General features: G+C 38.3%; 1 protein-coding gene across 1 annotated transcript in view; it reads left to right on the top strand.

The window, feature by feature from the left end:
* Nucleotides 1-11,713, top strand: part of MOSPD2 (motile sperm domain containing 2) — a 99,291-nt gene extending 87,578 nt beyond the window's left edge. Inside the window, exons 12-15 of the mRNA XM_088451588.1 lie at nucleotides 398-494; nucleotides 3,004-3,133; nucleotides 7,036-7,138; nucleotides 11,547-11,713. Coding sequence (XP_088307714.1) covers nucleotides 398-494; nucleotides 3,004-3,133; nucleotides 7,036-7,138; nucleotides 11,547-11,693 — 477 coding nt within the window. The 3' untranslated portion in view covers nucleotides 11,694-11,713. The remainder of the gene's footprint in view (nucleotides 1-397; nucleotides 495-3,003; nucleotides 3,134-7,035; nucleotides 7,139-11,546) is intronic.
* Nucleotides 11,714-19,838: the final 8,125 nt, after the last annotated feature.

Raw genomic sequence — 19,838 nt, 5'->3', positions numbered from 1 at the left:
AGTTTTTTAATGACCCCCAGGGTGTTTTTTGGTTGCCAGTAATCTTTTCGCTTTAGCTCTCGTACACCTTTTACTAGATACACTTTTATAACAATGCAGCTTATCATGTCCATAGTGTTTGAGTGATGTCACTCATTCCTAGTGAATTGATAGGCTGCATTAACATATTGGTCCAGCATATACAAGGCTTGAGTCCACTATTTGCTGGCCATAGTTTCTCAACCTGTGGCAAGTGTACCCCAAGGGGATCCTCTGATTTATGGATGCTTCAGTCTGCTAAATATAATTTAGAAGGATGTTCAATATGTAGAAGGTGTCCGTTTTAGTCAGTGTTGGGGAAAAAAATTACACCTGAGGATACTCATTTAATGTAGTATTTTCTGTATGTTGTTTTTAGGTTCGAACAACAGCCCCAGATAAATACAGAGTCAAACCAAGCAACAGCAGTTGTGAACCCGGCTCCATTGTTGACATTGCCGTTTCTCTTCATGCTGGTATTGTGCATTGTCTGCAGAACTTGATATTACACTGAGAACATGGACAGTGTGAGGTGAAACCCAAGATGCCATCATGGTTTTAATGTAATTTAAAGCATCTTAACACTGTTGGCTTTACAACTTCAAACATGGTGCTTTATCATCATGTTTGACGTTGTAAAGTCAACACCGTTAAAATGCGCTTTAAATTGCATTATTTACATGTCGCCAATAGAGGTTAGACCTTACGCTGTCCCTGTTCTCAGTGTCAAAATTTGGATTGTCGAAATACCATGCTACATTTACAAAAATCTATAATTAATCTCAATCAGTCGGCTTGCAAAATGTCGAAATGTAATTTAGGTAAACATTTCAAGGCTGTTCTTTTGAAACAATGAAAATTGTTCTGCAGAAATGTTCTCCTGCTTTCTTTATATACTCCGAATCCATTAGAAATATTGAAATGCACAGAACATGTGTGAATATGTATGTACAATTGTACCTATATTTACAGCTTAGCGTGTACAAATGGTCATGCCCAAATGAGCACTATTAGTCTATATTTAGTCTGTACAATCCCAAGATACATTTGTGCTAGTTATAAGGCCACATAAGTGGACTGTGCTATTACCCTTTGCCCTCTACCATTAATGCTATTGTGCTGCTTACCTGACACTTATTCATGTTTCCTATAACTCCAGACAGTAAGGGAATATCAGGGTAACGTTTATTTTTACTTAATAGTAAATTAAATGTATTATTTATTTAATAAATACATAGCTACAGTACATGCAGTATCTATGTGCATTAATCCCAGTGTTTTCACACCTTCATGTCAAAAGGAATTAGGTTACATTTATGTTAATCGTTTTGCTTTCTGACACCTCTAAGGTGCTATGGGGGAGATGTACAAAGACTTGGAGAGAGATAAAGTGGATGGAGTTAAAGTACCAACCATTCAGCTCCTAACGGTCATGTTACAGGCTGTGTTTGAAAAATGACAATTAGGAGCTGTTTGGTACTTTATCTCTCTCCAAGACTTAGTGCATCTACCCCTATAACTTTTTATGTGTGATTTAGTGCAGCTTAAAGGCCCCCTGTTGCTGGGTAATATATAGAATGAAATATGCTGCAACTCTACACCTAATAGTTCATTTACATATCTTCCTTAAAACATAACTATTTACAGATGTTTCACATTGTAAGAGGAATATTTTACCTAACGCACAAACACATTCTCCTGTGCAAAATGTACTTAGTATTATATCATGTACATCCATTCACTGTTCCATAGAAATCCATACACAGACGTTGGGTATGTTTTTGTAACAGCACTGCAGCACTTGGAAGACATTTACACCACATCATCAATTCATAAATGACCCTAAAGGGTCTATTCAATTTGGGATGATGTATGAGTGACCCTCGCGAGGTGCTGCTGGTACGCCAGCATTGTCTTAATTTTGCCCTTAAATCGTGCATTTAAATTCCCATTCCCATAATGGTGTGTGTATGCGCACTGCATTGCACATGATTTCATCGACCCTTATGTGACTTGGATAGTGGAAAATGACAGCATCCATTGTGCAAATACCAAAAATAGCTTTATCAGCTCAGTTAGTACAGGTTGAGTCTCCCATATCCAAATATTCCGAAACACGGAATAATTTTGGCATGACTGAGATAATGAAACCTTTGATTTTTGATGGGTCAATGTACACAAACTTTGTCTAAGGCACAAATTATTAAAACTATTGAATAAAATTACCTTCAGCCTGTGTGTATAAGGTGTATATGAAACATAAATGAATTTCATTTCTGTACACAAACTTTGCTTGTGCCACAAAATTATTGAAAATATTGTATAAAATTACCTGCAGACTGTGATTATAAGGTGTATATAACACATAAATGTATTCTGTGTGTATATTTGGGTCCTATTCCCAAGATATTTCATTATGGTATGCAATTATTCCAAAATACGGAATATTCCGTCATCCAAAATACCCCTGGTCCCAAGCGTTTTGGATATGGGAGACTCATCCGTATAACCGTACAGACAGCTTATACATTTTTTTAAAATTATTTAAATGTAATGGTTTGGTAATACTGTACCGTGTATGTATTTAGTGGTTTTTAAATACAAGTGTTTAATATTGTAAATCGTGCTACCAGCACCGTAGCGGCAGTATCCTCTATTTTATAGAGAAGTGAAAAACACCTGCTGTGCAAGAAACGCTACATCTTTAAGTAAAAGGCGTTAGGGGGAATTTTCTCTGTTTGTCTCATCCCTTAAGTGTGCTAATGTAATGAAGGCTCAGGACCTTGTCATGGGAAAGCAAGCTCCTGATTGATTGCACTATGAGTACATAGAGCAGCCTCTCAGCCAGGCAGGTTTCCCAGAAAATGTGCTCCACATTCATAATGATTTGGCATAAATGAGGAAATAGTATTCAGCACCTAATCTCCCTATGTTCTATTTCTTACACAAGAAGGAAAATATATAATTTTTATTTTTTTTCAAAAGCGTCCACAGCATCACTTCAGGATCGCTTCTTGGTAATGGCTGCCGAGATGGAACTGACATCGGGTACAGGAACACAAGAATTGGCACAGTTCTGGAAGGAAGTGCCTAGAAATAAGGTCATGGAACACAGGTGTGATTTGGTTTGTAATTCCCTTAGCTCCCATTCTCAATGGATCTTTTTTTTTTTCTGTTAACGGTCTTTTTAAAACGTGTAGTCTAATGTGATCTGGATTAATAACGCAAATGTATATGCATGAAATAGCTTAAAGTGATGGCAGTTATCAATATATACTATGGATGTTTTAAATAGTAAATAAGGGGGAATGGTTTGCAAGGATGGAGAAGTAAAAATGGGTGCCGGAGGGGCATGGTAACAATACAGCAATTATTTTGTGAGGGATGGCTTCAATACTTTGTTGTCATTACTTGCAGCCTAGACCTGGGTGAAGAGCTCTGTCCTGTCAGGTGCTTTTTCTTTTTTCTATTACGCGCTGCAGCATAGCTGAGGGATCTAGTTGCTTCTAGTGGGCTGCAGTAACTGACTTTCCTGCTGCCCGTATAAGCTGGGTCAGTTTTGTAAAGTGCTTAGATTCATTCATATTAAGGAGGGAAGGAGAGGAGTAAAGCCCATGGACAATGTGGTCTATACTAAGAAATCTTGCCTTTGGGGCAGCTTTCTAAATAGAATATTGCACTTGCAAATTCATTGTTTGGAAGTGCACATTATAAAAACAAATGTATAACAGAAAAGGTATATTGTATAGGTGTACATACCTGCAATACAAAAAACCACTGGACTGATTTACCATGACCTAATAAGAATTGCTTGAGCATAAAAATATGTTGTAGCCGCCTGCTAAAATTAGACATTTCATGACATGGCAGATTTCAGCATGAGGCTACAACAACTATACTATATTGTGCTATAAACACAGAATGGTGAATCACAGGTGGTGGAGACTAACACAAACTAATCTAAGAAAATATTATATTTTAAGACCAGTAAGCATAAAGCAAATATTTATACCTTTTCAAGGGATGTAAATTAATATTCTATAAATACTGCTTTTAAATTACTATTTGGAGCAGTTTAAAAAGTAAAAACAATCTATTATGATTCTTTGGTCCACATGTTGCCTGTCACTCTACGTCGCTATTATGGCGCTCTATATTTGCATAGTTTATTAAATAGTGAGTAACTGATGTGTCCTCATACACCTACCATGTGGCGTGATTGAGCCACCAAGTCCCGTGCGACTATGCTAGAGCCGAACGTCTTTTTTCAGACGAAAATGCATCAGGAGACTGAACTGATTAATTTGATATTAATTTGTGTGCGGCTGAGTCTGTAATTGAAGCACAGTGGAACTTGGCGTGGAAAAAGCTGCGGTTGCTGCATCGTAGCACTACATATATAGATTCAGAGACTCAGTTGCACACAGATATACAAGTGTTGCATATCATATTAATCAATGTAATCTCCTGGTGTGTCTTCGTTGCATCGCATTGTGACTAAGTAGAATTTTTTGGGAGAAGAAATGCAAAAAAGACACTCGGGGCAAGCAGATTCGCACACGGCCTTCTGCGCAGAGAGGGGCTGTCAGACGTGACTGCAGCAATAGTCTCTGAGGTCACATCTGTAATGCGCTATGTTTTAATCCTTACTCAGACTTTCCGCTCTTTATAGAAGAATAATACATTTGATTTTTTGTTTTAATTTGTACAAAATTTAGCAAATGTGTGGTTCCTAGTAGTTAACTATGGATGTAACAAAGTGCCAGAAAAGCTAATAGGCATTTTTGTGATTTATAATTACTTTGGTGTTTAGGTTATATGACTGTATTGAGTTCAAAAAAAGCTTTTATTTGACACAAAGTACCCAGACTTCTAAAGTTTAATGAGGCACCAAGTTTTCAGGTAGTGGTAGCTAACTAATTTGGAACTCAGAATTGGTTCTCATTATATAATAATGAATTGAGTGGTAAGATGGAGAAGCTGCCTCTTATTTGTGGTCAGGTTAATTGGTGTTCCTTTGAAAGTTCAAAGTGTGAAATATTATTTGTTTGCAGTGCTGCACACATTGGCACTTTTAATTACATTGGTTACAGACGTTAATGGAGTTACACTTGAGAAATAGAAACATTTTGATATTGTATAATAATAATGTCTAGGTAACAGAACACATGCAGGCCATATTAGTGATAGACAACCTGAAACACTCCAGTGTCCGCACATGCGTCCCTAACCTTCACAAGGGCTGCAAATTGCCGTTACACTCAGTAATAAGATAAAACAATACATTTGATCAAAGAACGAGATCAATAAGTGTTATAATTTATAACAAATCTGACCATTCAATATGATGTCTGGCTTTTCCCACCAGCTTTTGAGGTTACAGTATTTGTAAGACTGTAATAGGCACAGCGCAATTTTGCAGAGATGTTTTTAATCTGTTAACGCAGAAGTTACCAAATGCAGTCCTCAAGGCACCCTAACAGTCCCAAGTTCTAAGGATATATATGCTTGATCACAGGTGACTTAATTAGTACCTCAGTTGATTTAACCACCTGTGCTCAACCATGAATATCTCTAAAACCTGTACTGTTGGGGTGGCTTGAGGACCATGTTTGGAACCTCTGTGTTAACTTGTTGCGCTTGTTTTTAAGGTGCTCCACAATCTTTCATTATGTCATTGGAACCAAAATTAGTCACCAACTCTGTATCATCCTGGTGCATTATATAGCCTGCCTAAAAAATCCTTAAGTTGCTTTAATGAAGTAAATAGGAACCACACAGCTCTTTCCTGTGGAAGCAGACCACACGGTGTAGATTGCTTGTCCCTACTTTTCTGATCTCAGTTGTGTTGCTCGTGTGGGTGAGCCTGTGTTTGATGGAGGTCAAAGGAGTGCTCACGTGATGTGGAAATCATTTGAACCAGACTAATGGCCCGTACACACGGGACGATCAGATATCGTTGTCTGATCGTCCTGCATGTCCTGGATATTTGATATTAAACATCCAGCACATGCACCAACCACTAACTACTAATGAACCGCGATCAACGATCGCGGGTCCCTATAGTAAACAGTCTAACCTGGTCGATATCGACCAGGTTGGCCTGTATGCACGGGCGATGATCGACATCTACCATCCGTGCCCGCACATCGATGGTCATTGGAGGGGGCTAAAAAAAAGGACGATGTAAATGATCAAACGATATCATTATCGTTTATATCGTCCTTTTTATCTGACCGCGTGTATGCACCATAAGTTCAATCTTATTCTATTTTATGACCGGCCATATTATCATGTAGCATTCAAGTCTTTTTTGAGGGTTTTTTTTTTTTTTTTTATGCAGGGAATAATTTTTTTCTAGCTTAGAGCAACTCCTCCCTTTACAAGCACCTGTGAAAAACCATTAGGTTGATTATGAGCAACTACTGTTTTGTATCTCTGTTCTGAGAGGCATGGATGGGACCAGCATTAGGAGGGTGTGCTGGTTTGCTCAGGTGGAGGGAAGGGGCGTGACAGTGCTGCACAGGATGGTGCTGGGTGCAGAATAGCCTAGCACCGGCCCTGCATAGAGCAAACAATAATGGCAGCTGTCTACATTCAGAGAAAAAGGCTGGCTGGACGTAATGCAAGAAAGTGTTGGGGACCTCAAGTGAGTGTTTGGAGGGTCGCGTGTTGGCCTAGAGCCAACTGTTCCCCATCACTGACATATATACTATTTGTAGTGCACATGGAGCAACAGTACAACTAATAGCCAGGAGGCATTTGCAAGTCAATTGCAAGCATTGGGGAGCTGTCACTGGAGCTATGGCGGCCATTCATTCAGCTTTCTCCTTATCCATGTTCCTTAAGTTTTAGATCAAACTTCTCTTGGCTGGAAGTCTGGAAAAAGTGTTTTAGGCATCAAAGCTTGACACTCACTGTTTACACTACTTGTGTGGAATAACACTGGGAAAACGTCTCGGACAAATATTTGTGCAAGGTTATAGGATTTACTATTATGACGTCTTCTTTTTACAGATTAAGATGTCACGTTGTTGAAACCAACAAGCCTTCCACATTATTATTAAAAGGAAATACAACGAACAGGTCTCCTTTAGGCAACGATGATCTGCACTTTAAGGTAGTGTTTACACTGCTTAAATGATAGAAGTAATTAATCTACTATACTTATGCGGTGTGTGTATATAATATATATCTATAAATATCTGTGTGTGTATATATGTGTGTATGTATGTATATATATATATATATATATAAGAAAGCCACTGTACGGCACTCTTGGAATATATCTCTCCTGTGGGGTGTGCCCGCTGAATTACCAGTTACTCACCAGAATATGCAATGTCTGTAATAGCAGCACTCCACTCCAAATAAAACAGGCAGTCATGGCTTGCAATGTTTCAGCGCCTTTATTACGGTGCTTTCGTCAGGCACTGAGCAGCAGTATACCTGCGTGTGTGTATGTATATGTATATCAGCTGCTTGGTTGCCTTCAATAGTGAAGAGACAGTGAACAAAGAAATTGCGGCACTCAAAGACTAGTTGCATAAGAGATGGAATGTATTGCATAGGAAATCCATGTAGAAACCAACGTTTCAAAGCCTTCAGGCTTTTTTATCAAGGTCCATAGAAAATCACATACAAAGAAACAGACAACAACCTTCTTACCTTAAATAGGTGATGAAGCATACTGATCTGATGCAGGCCGGGGAGAGGGGACACGCCACGCGCTCCGGGTCGTCCATTGATGACATCATCACAGCACAGCCGGGTTGTCAAGGAAACCGGCTGGTTGCCGGAAAAGTCTCCCCGGCCTGCAAAAACAGATCATCGGACTGGTTAAATACAGAAAATACAATGTGTTACTAATGTCAGTGATGACTAAATAAGCAAAAACTATTAAACAGTTAGAGAATAACGCTTCACCACCTTAACAATAATGTATGCTAAATTGCACACCAATAACATGCACCCAGTACAGGTGTAAGTGAATAAGACAAATAGGATAGCAAAGTAAACAAAACTAATATGATTCAGGGCCACAACCTGGGAACATAAAAAGTCACATTATAACAGGAATATTAACGGTAATTATGCTGTAAAGTCATGCATCCAGCACAAATCCTTAGTAACAAAAAGTCCCTCTTGGCACGAATGCATAAATCCTAGATTACAACATTAATGTGTTCCAATTAATTTTTTCGTTCAACCCCCTAGGTAAAATTGTGCCTAATTGGTGTATCCATCTAGTTTCAAGATGCAAAAGTCTGCCCGCTCGATCCCCTCCATGAACACCCTACTTCTTGCAAGTAGCCATCATCCCAAACCCCTTAAGTATGGGTTACCCAAATCCCAAATGATGCGGGTAGCCCGCATTACGAGTGATGCGAAGTAAACTGCCATTGAAGTGGATAGAATCATCGAAAAGTTCCTTGTGAGGAGGTATGATCTGTCTTCTCTTAAAAAACCCAAAGAAGAAGTTTTGAAAATATCTAGAGATACGTTACTATGTCTGGTAATTAAAGACAAGAAGAATATGATTCCTTGGAAGATGGAGTTCCAAACCACCAGCCCTGTTGTTCAAAGTGCCACTAAGGCCTTATGGCCAATAATTAAAACGGATAAAGACCTTCCGAGTTTGAAAAACAAAGTTCCAATGACGTGTTACACCAGGGGTCGGAACATCCGTGACTGTGTTGTCCGCACTGACATAACTGATCTCACCCATAAATCACAAACTGTGCCAACTTTTTTGAGTAGGAACCCTGGATGTTATAAATGTCTCCACTGCACTACCTGTTCCCATATGATAATAGGAGATTCTTTCAAACATCCCCACAAGGACAAACATTTTAACATCAATTTTGTTCTTAATTGTTTGTCCTCCTTTGTCATATATGTCATTATTTGCCCATGTGGTCTTTACTACGTGGGTCAAACCACACGTACAATAAGAGAACGGATGGCAGTACACCGATCTTCTATCAAATCGGCATTATCAAAAAAAAATTCAGATCAGCCGGTTGCCTGGCATTTTTTGGAACAGGGTCATACGCTTGCCTCATTTCGCCACATGGTCATAGACCACATTCCAGCTACTCTTCGTGGAGGGAATCGAGCGGGCAGACTTTTGCATCTTGAGACTAGATGGATACACCAATTAGGCACAATTTCCCCTAGAGGGTTGAACGAAAAAATTAATTGGAACACATTAATGTTGTAATCTAGGACTTATGCATTCGTGCCAAGAGGGACTTTTTGTTACCAAGGATTTGTGCTGGATGCATGACTTTACAGCATAATTATCGTTAATATTCCTGTTATAATGTGACTTTTTATGTTCCCAGGTTGTGGCCCTGAATCTTATTAGTTTTGTTTACTTTGCTATCCTATACGTCTTATTCACTTCCACCTGTACTGGGTGCATGTTATTGGTGTGCAATTTAGCATACATTATTGTTAAGGTGATGAAGAGTTATTCTCTAACTGTTTAATAGTTTTTGCTTATTTAGTCATCACTGACATTAGTAACACATTGTATTTTCTGTATCTAACCAGTCCGATGATCTGTTTTTGCAGGCCGGGGAGACTTTTCCGGCAACCAGCCGGTTGTCTTGACAACCCGGCTGTGCTGTGATGACGTCATCAATGGACGACCCGGAGCGCGTGGCGTGTCCCCTCTCCCCGGCCTGCATCAGATCAGTGTGCTTCATCACCTATTTAAGGTAAGAAGGTTGTTGTCTGTTTCTTTGTATGTGATTTTCTATGGACCTTGATAAAAAAAAGCCTGGAGGCTTTGAAACGTTGGTTTCTACATTGATTTCCTATGCAATACATTCCGTTTTTTATGCAACTAGTCTTGGGAGTGCTGCAATTTATTTGCAATATATATATTGCAAACAGACCGGCACTCTGCTCCTCGAAACGTGATATCAGCCTGGTTGCCATCTCTCCCGGCCACAGCCTGAGTACACAGCAGAAAATCGTGGGTGGCACTCACAGGTCTTTGTAGAAAATAAGTGTAAATAAAGAGACGCTACTCCAAGCATTTGATTGGAGTAGCGTCTCCTTATCTACACTTATTTTCTACAAAGACTTGCGAGTGCCACCCACGATTTTCATAGCTGGCATACCGAAAGTAAGTACTGGGGTTAGGGAGTGAATTAAGGGTTAGGCACTAGGGGAGGGGGTTGGGGTTAGACATTAGTGGGGGGGGAGGGTTAGGGTGCGGGGAGGGAGTGGTTAGGTTTTGGCACTACGGGGTTGTGTTAGGTTCAGGCACCAGTGAGGTTTAGGGGTAGGAGAACAGTTAGGATACCTACCAACTGTATTTTCACCACCGGGATTCCGAGCGCCAGCCTCCCATACCAAACTATGTATATCCTGTCAGATGAAACGCATTAGTGTTCCAGATCTTACAATCTCTGTGGTGTTACTGCCTGATTCATTTTCTCCTTGGTTCCAGGAGTAAGAGCCGGACCTTACTGACTTTACCTACATCCATTGGTTGTCAGATAAGCTAATACACAAGTGTTTTTTTTTATTGCCCTGAGGGATATGGAGTGAATTGACGTCTCTTGAAAAGAAACACAAATATGCCTTAAAATTACTTATTTTTGATACAAGATCATCTATATACTTAAGCAAAAATAGGAAATCTTTGCGCCAACCAAGTACAAATACTTCAAAACAGCCTAATTGTTAGTACTGCTGCACACCTGTGAGAGAAATGCCACTTCTCTCATTCACTGGAAAGTACAAAGAACCAAAAAAAAGGGGTAGCACTGCACACAAAGGCTAGGACACAAATCTTACAAGCATCCAAAGTGGTTTAGTATGTACTAACAATTAAAATACGCATATCAGATAAAATAGTATTATATGGTCACTCTCAGGAGTGTATACTATGATAGTGTCACATAAAAAAATATGTAAACAGCTGATAGCCGAAGGAGCCAAGCATGGTATTATAGGTCAGAATTGCTGCTGTAGTAACGATGGAAGGCAAAGGATAAATACTACTTTCCGTCATACAACAGAATTTTAGCTTTTACTTTTTGTCACCCCATAGTTAGTAACCCTGACATTTTCTAAAAGTTTATGTAAAAATTATGAGCTGTAAGAGACTAGCCAAGGTATTCCCTGTGATGCACGATTCACAAATCACAGGCAATAGATCAGTGGATTCAGAGGAGCATTATTAGTGTTTTATTCATTGAGAATAGGTAGTTAGCACACCATGTGAAAAAGTTTCTCTCCCAGAACAACAGGTGTCTCGTAATTCGTCCTATATGCACTATTTCTGTGCGAAAGTTTCCAGGAAGTGGCAGTTACTTCCTTTGTCATTATAATTCTATTTTAGGTCTTATCAATTGTTTGGCTGGTTGCAATGTGTTAGAGCAAATGTGTGCTGTATAAATTATGTATTTAATAAGTTTTCAAATTTTTGACATTGATACCACTGAAGACCTAAACCATGCAAAACCGAATGGGTTTACTCACAGCTATCTCTTTCATTTCCCCTTCAGTTGAATCAATTACTAGAAACAAATCGAAGACTAGAAGAACAGATTGGACACTGTGTCTGGTACCAGCACATAATAGCCTTTTTATTGTCTATTTTAGTCGCCATAGTCTCTGCTGGCATGTACATGTTGAAGGATCCAAGCCGATAAACAATTTGTTTTTAACACTAGATATTCTGCCTGTGCTGATTATGTTCTATATACTTTTTCCTGCAAAAGGTTTGACCAAAGTTGCCTTCACAGTTTAGTGTGTGATATAACTATACTGTAATATGATTAACACACTTGCCAAGACCACAGAGTTACAACGGAATCTGAAGTTTTATAATGCATCTGTATCACAAACTGAACAGTGGTTTCGCTCTGTGCTTTTGCTTAGACATGGAGGTTCTTAAGCATTTTCTATTCTAGCTGAATGCCACCTGCATATACTCAGTGCAATCTTCCTTCATTTAGCCGGGCATTACCCAGACACCGATATAGTTGCCAAATGCTGTCCTATCTACCAGTAGTGTAGATCGATTATTTTTATTGCAGATGTCCTTTGAGCAAAACTATACTTTATTTTAAGTATAAGGGGGGAATTCAATTAGACCCAATATTTTTTCGGGCAAAAAAATGCGATTTTAACCCTTTATTTGCCTTTGGGCAATTCAATTAATTCCTGTCGTCTTCGCCCGAAAAAAAAATTTTCGGGCGAATACACATAGGATCCATGAACTTATCATGAATTCTATGTGTTGGGCTGCAGTGGGCCTGGGCAAACTGCTGCAATCACCCTGCTCCGCGCCCCCCTCCTCAGCCTGCATGGCACTGTTAATGCTTGTTCGTTTTATTTTCTAAGGGGGCATGGCCACGGCTCCCGCTATTAGGTAGATAAGTTCAGGCTTTAGGGCTAAATGAATAAGCCCGGGGGATAAATTAACGGCTAATTGAATTCCCCCCAAAATGTACTAACAAATTGATATTTGTTGCATTAAAAGAACTTTGTATGCACTGAGGGAATTGTTGAGAGACCACTTGTAAGGTTGCTCAATGTCCTCTTCGAATAGCCCCAGTAGTCCTACAGTATGGCCAGTTTAATTCTTGTTTGGCACTGCTGGGGATGTCTCTAAGAGACTTGTTGTTTTTAAAGATAGACACGATAAGCATTACTATTGCATGGATTCATGAATGTCAGTGGTTCTAGAAAATGCAATTTTTTTTTTTTCTTACATGAGATGTATATGTTCAGATACTACTGATGATAAAATGCATCAGGTCTAGTTACCATTGAATCCTATGGACAACATGGCTTCTACACAAACCACAATAGATTTGAACAAGTGTAATATTATTTCATTCTGATCAGTGTTCCATATTATGTTGGTTCCTAAACATGCATGTTGCTATAAGGTTTAATGATTCCTATAGTTTCTATATTTTTCCAGCAATTTCCCCTATAAACAACCCTAATTATGAAGACAAAATTCAGAGTCAATGTACAACTCAATATTTAATTGATCCATATTCTCTTATGAGAATAGAAGTATATGGAGGTAGAAGGTAAATAGGCAAAAATCTGATGGGACTAGAATGTACGCACAATGTTAGACACTGTTGTTACAGTTGCCGCTGATCAAGGGCAGCCTTTAAATTAGCTGGTTACTTTGTCAGTTTGTGAAATAAAACTTATTGTTTAAATGTAAATTTATGTAAGCCTTGTTGTCGATTTGCTTGGCTTCTGTGTTAAACAGTGAGTAGCAAAAGAATTGCATTGTACATTTGTATATAACTCATAGGATGTAATGCCAATGAGAGTAAGTCTTTATTTTAACATTATTTGGTTTTGTAATGTTCTTAATGACAATTTTACTAGAATTCTGGAACTGTTTAAAAAAAATCAAAAATCTAGAGCCCAACCAATATTACTATTGTTTGGGTTATTCTATAAAAGTGGAGTATGGTCTTCAATTATCTTCAAAACTTTTCTAAAACATGACATTCTTATACGGTGCAAGGCACTAATGTAGAGGTATTTTATATGTGAGGCTTTTCTAGTGATGTTTTGTATAAATATTGTTAAGAATAAAATAATTAAAAAAAAGTATAAAGTAATTTTAATTATAGTGAAGCAAGAAATTGCACTGCATCGTAAGTTTTTTTTTTTTTTTTTCAATATTGACTAGAGTAATGGAGTGCCATTTTTGGATGTTATTTTTGTATTTGACATTTACGTTTTCAATTTGTCTTTTTGTTAACCACTGCTACTGTTACTAAAACTTGCATTTTCAAAATGTTAATTTATTTTTATAGATATGTCAAACTGCCAATTTAAAGACTATAAAAACACTTGTATTCCACTTTTATAGAATAAACTATGGCCAACACAATCTCTGATGAGGTTAAATTGCACATAACAATTCCTCTGCCTATCTATCTCTAAATGTCTGTTATTTATAATGGTACAGATGTGTCCACATACATCTATCCTCCATGCACTACAAGTCGCGCCACACATAACGCAGGAGCTCTGTGTCCCTCTGTAGCGCCGAGCGTCTTTCGCGTGACTTTTTTACCTTCAAACAGTGATGCGAATAGCATAAGTAGCTTCTGCTGTATCTGCATGTGATATGCTACGTTACAGTGTCAGTGGCTGTAACACAGCTTTTCGCATGCAGATACACCTGCAGACGCACATAGAACATAGTCATGCTGCATATAATTTAAATCAGCAGAATCTGCTTGTGCTAACTATTCACATCACTGTGTGAATAAAGACGCATTTGAATGTAAAAAGTCGCAGAAAAAGAGACTCTGTGCTAACGAGTCACGGCATGGCGCGATTAGAAGGGCTGTCTAACGCGCAAGGAGGTTAGTTGTATGAGGACACATCTGTATTTTATGTACTGTATTTGATCCAAAACAATATTTGTCACAAAGTAAATCTTTAGATTACACTTGAACTTTGCTACCAATCTCTACTAAAAGTGTGGTAAACAACGTTGGGGTGGTGTCTCTAGAGCAACAGACTAATGTTACTCTCCTAGATCTGTACAGTACACTAGCAAAACACAAAATATCCTCATAGGAAGGTAACAAAAAACTGATTCCTCTGAAAATGTCATATACAGTATAATGATTGCACATGGCCATTTGAAAAACTGTGAAAATAATTCAGTATAGCTTATTATTTTTGTTTTATATCATCCTTTAGATAGCAAGTGATGCCTAAGCACAATTAAGTGGGCTATTTTGTAGAATAAAAAATAATCCTAAGAAAGCAGCCCATTTATTTGCTAGGTAACATGAGTGAGACACTATTTGGTCTAAATGCATGTGGTTGATGGGCTGTACCGGAACAACACATAGAAGATTAGTAATTACCTGGGTGTGGGTGCCCTCCTGGGAAAAACAAGTTGAATGTAATAAAGATATGTTTCGGCGGCACTCCAAGGATTAATACACAAACACGCTGCAACAGCGTAGTTACTTTTCAACGTTTCAGATGTCTTTATTGCATCTTTCGTCTGGATATATATATATATATATATATATATATATATATATAATATTTATGCAGGTAGCTGACTTTCCAACACCGCTTGTCAGTTAGTGCCAAGCATGAAAAGAAAAAAGATGTTCCACAATTGTGCCATATCTTCAGTGACTCACCCTGGTGCTCCAAAAAATAGATATAGTGAAAGCCTCGTACCAGAAACAAATGATTAATAAGCTTATCTGAGGTCTTTTATGGGTCCCCCAATAACTTCATGGATGGTATACTACCCTTAGGTCGCTGCTACTAGGCACAACAATGTCTCCTCTTGGTTTTGTATATATTACGTTCTGGGCCAAAATGTATTTTCCATAAGATAAGTTTTATTTTAGAGTCTCTTTTGAGTGCCTTCTTTTCTAAATTATATATATAATATACACACACAGTTGGGTGCATAAATATTGGGACATTGACAGAATTTTCATATTTTGGCCTCTATTCACCACCACAATGGCTTTGAAATGAAACAAACAAGATGTGCTTAAACTGCAGACTTTCAGATTTTATTTGAGGGCAATTACATCCAAATCAGGTGAACGGTGTAGGAATTACAATGGTTTCTATATGTGCCTCCCACTTTTTAATGGGACAAACTAAACAATCCTAAATCTAACTTTCACTTTTTAATACTTTGTTGCAAATCCTTTGCAGGCAATTACATCCTGAAGTCTGGAACGCATAGACATCACCAGACGCTGGGTTTCATCCCTGGTGATGCTCTGTCAGGCCTCTACTGCATATGTCTTCAGTTCCTGCTTGTTCTTGGGGCATTTCCCTTCAGTTTTGCCTTCATCAAGTGAAATGCATGCTCAATCGGATTCAGGTCAGGGGATTGACTTGGCCATTGTATAAAATTCCACTTTATAGCCTTAAAAAACTCTTTAGTTGCTTTTGCAGTATGCTTCGGGTCATTGTCCATCTGCACTGTGAAGCACTGTCCAATGAGTTCTGAAGCATTTGACTGAATATGAGCATATAATATTGCCCGAAACACTTCAGAATTCATTCTGCTGCTTTTGTCAGCAGTCATATCATCAATAAATACAAGGGAACCAGTTCCATTGCAGCCATACATGCCCATGCCATGACACTGCCACCACCATGCTTCACTGATGAGGTGGTATGTTTTGGATCATGAGCAGTTCCTTTCCTTCTCCATATTCTTCTCTTCCCATCACTCTGGTACAAGTTGATCTTTGTCTCATCTGTCCATAGGATGTTGTTCCAGAACTGTAATGGCTTTTTTAGATGTTGTTTGGCAAACTCTAATCTGGTCTTCCTGTTTTTGAGGCTCACCAATGGTTTACATCTTGTGGTGAACCCTCTATATTCACTCTTGTGAAGTCTTCTCTTGAATGTTGACTTTGACGCATATACACCTACCTCCTGGAGAGTGTTCTTGATTTGGCCAACTGTTGTGAAGGGGTTTTTCTTCACCAGGGAAGTAATTCTTCTGCCATCCACCACAGTTGTTTTCCGTGGTCTTCCGGGTCTTTTGGTGTTGCTGAGCTCTCCGGTGCGTTCTTTCTTTTTAAGAATCTTCCAAACAGTTGATTTGGCCTCACCTAATGTTTTTGCTATCTCTCTGTTGGGTTTGTTTTGATTTTTCAGCCTAATGATGGCTTGCTACACTGATAGTGACAGCTTTTTGGATCTCATATTGAGAGTCGACAACAACTGATTCCAAATGCAAATGTCACACCTAGAATCAACTCCAGACCCTTTACCTGCTTAATTGATAATGAAATAACGAGGGAATAGCCCACACCTGTCCATGAAATAGCTTTTGAGTTGATAGTCCCATTACTTTTGGCCCCTTAAAAGTGGGAGGCACATATAGAAACCGTTGTAATTCCTACACCGTTCACCTGATTGGATGCAAGTACCCTCAAATTAAATCTGAAAGTCTGCAGTTAAAGCACATCTTGTTTGTTTCATTTCAAAGCCATTGTGGTGGTGAATAGAGGCCAAAATATGAAAATTCTGTCAATGTCCCAATATTTATGCGCCTGTGTGTATGTATGTATGTATGTATGTGTATATATATATATATATATATATATATATATATATCAAATGAACGAGGCGGCACTAGAGGACTTTATCCATATTTAATCGTAGTAACCAACGTTTCAGGGCCTCCGCCCTTTTGTCAAGGTCATATACAAAATGTAACAACATGTCTTACCTTTAAGTAGTCACCCAAGTGTGATAGTGAGACTCGTGGGTAACGCGCGCATCCGCACACTGCAGTCGGCGTCCCATACCGATGACGTGGTTGCTGTGAGCAGCTCCCTGTTACCTAGGCAACCACACGTCATCAAGTAAACATATGCAATATAGTGCATTTTGTGACATACTAATAAAACCACCACCAAAATGCCAACATGGGGTGATTATCCCAATGTAAGCATAAGTAGAGCATCGTAAATTACTAACCAACATGACATCTTATTTACCGCTATGTATACATACTGCGCATAATACATATAACTAATACATCTCTAATGTATTATGCCACATAGTATAGAGCAAAAACAATTCCTTGTCTAAAGATGATCTCAGAAAAAAATATGTCCACATATGAGTCAAGAACGGACCTATCACAATGCATTCCAACAAATTTTGTCATTGAGACCCCCTGGCACTATAGTATTAAGTTCTATAATGCATTTAGCTTCCATAATCAAGAGGCGATGGCCTCTGTCACCACCACGCACAGACATGGGCACATGATCGATAATGAGATGCTTTAATTGTGACAAATTATGTCCTTTCTCAGCAAAGTGCCGAGCTACCGGCTGATCATTTTCTTTGCCTGCTAGCGCTGCTTTTATAGCACCACGGTGTAATGCCATTCTGTCACGCATAGTTCTGATAGTTTTTCCTACATAAGCAAGTCCACAAGGGCAAGTTATCATATACACAATATAGGTAGTAGTGCATGTAAGAACATGGTTAATTTTATACATAGTGTCCCTATGTGGATGCTTAAACTGGTGTGCTACTACCATATTATGACACGTGGTGCAATTCAGGCACTTATAGCATCCGTTCTTTCTCTTCAAAAAGTTAGTCACTTTGTTGATGTTGATCAAATCCCGTGATGTCCGTGTGTACAATGTTATCTTTGATATTACGTCCTCTAAGGAAGCACGTCATTGGTCTGTATTTTTTAAGACCAGGTAGGTTGGTATCTGTAGCTATAATTGACCAACATGCTTTACTCGCATGTTGTATCACTGGGCTCGCAGTAGAGAAGTGATGCTTCCAAGAGATAACCAACTTGTCTTTCTTCGAAGTAGATTGCAGCAGCTGTGCACGCTCTATTCTCAATACATCAGCCTTTTGTCTCCTAAGCTGTTGCTTGTCATAACCCCTATCAACAAATTTAGAGATAATGGTATCTATCGCTGCCTCTGCTTCTTCCGGATTGCTTGTAATTCTAGCAGCCCTCAGCATCTGTGAGCGAGGAAGGCCTCTTTTTAGTGACGTTGGGTGATGGCTAGAAGCATGCAGCAAATTATTTTTATCAGTAGGCTTATTTTTTTTTCTATCAGTAGGCTTATTGTAGACGTTAGTTGTAATTTCTCCTCCTTTAATAGAGACCTGAACGTCAAGATAATTGATCATTGTGTAACTATATTGAAAGGTTAGTTTGATCGGTGAATCTCTACTGTTGATTGTCTCCATCAAACTTACAAACTGCTGTTCACTCCCCGTCCAAAACATAAATAAATCGTCTATAAAATGGCAATAAAATAATATATGTTCAGAGATTCCAAAATCTTGAAAAAACATCAGTTGTTCCTCTTCCAACATGAACATATAAGCGTATGTGGGGGCCACGCTACTGCCCATGGCACATCCAGAGCATTGAAGATAGAATTTACCATTGTATAGAAAATAGTTCCTTGTCAGTGTAAGTTCTAATAGCTGTAATAACAATCCTGCATCAAGCTCACTTCTCTATTTATAGCTCTTAGTCTCAGTGTATGTGGTATGGATGTATATAGATTACAAACGTCCATCACACACGTAAGAGTTTGATCTGGGACCCTCTTAAGCTTTTTCAGATGGTGTGTGTGTGTGTGTATATATATATATATATATATATATATATATATATAAAATTGTTTTTCTATAGCTCCACCCCCAGTAGCTCCACCCACAGTTCCTGTACCTATTTTTCCAGACAAAAACATTCCAATGAACAGGTCTCCACTATCTGCACTTTAATGTAGTATTTAAACTGCTTAAATGATTAATGCTTAAGTAATTAATATAATATAATAATATAATGTATATTAATCTAATATACATATGCAGTGTATATATATATATATATATATCTGTGTGTGTGTATATGTATATATATATATATATGTGTATATATATATATATATAAATATATATATATATATATATATATAAATTATTTATATTAACTTGCATGCTGGTGTCAGGTCCTCTTTTATTTCTGCAGTACATACCTGTGAATGTATTTGGTTTGTCAGTTTAGTGAAGGCTAAATGTACTTGTTTCATAGATTTTTCAGGAAGTGTAACCTCAGGTGTAATATCAACCCTTTTCCCCAACTAGTTTTGTAATGTAATATTTAAGATATTTGCTAATAAGATATGCATATAGAAAGTATTCTATTTAGCTGTATGAAAAGCTTTCGTGCAGGCAACAGAATGTTCTGGCTCATAATGTAAATAAGTGGCTGCCTAAGTATGAGTTATAGGATAGCAATT

Source organism: Taudactylus pleione, unplaced genomic scaffold (assembly GCF_031769625.1).
Source record: "Taudactylus pleione unplaced genomic scaffold, aTauple2 ptg000026l, whole genome shotgun sequence".
In the NCBI taxonomy this organism is placed as follows: domain Eukaryota; kingdom Metazoa; phylum Chordata; class Amphibia; order Anura; family Myobatrachidae; genus Taudactylus; species Taudactylus pleione.
Note: the sequence above shows the minus strand (reverse complement) of the source record. Positions and strands in the feature narration are given on the sequence as shown.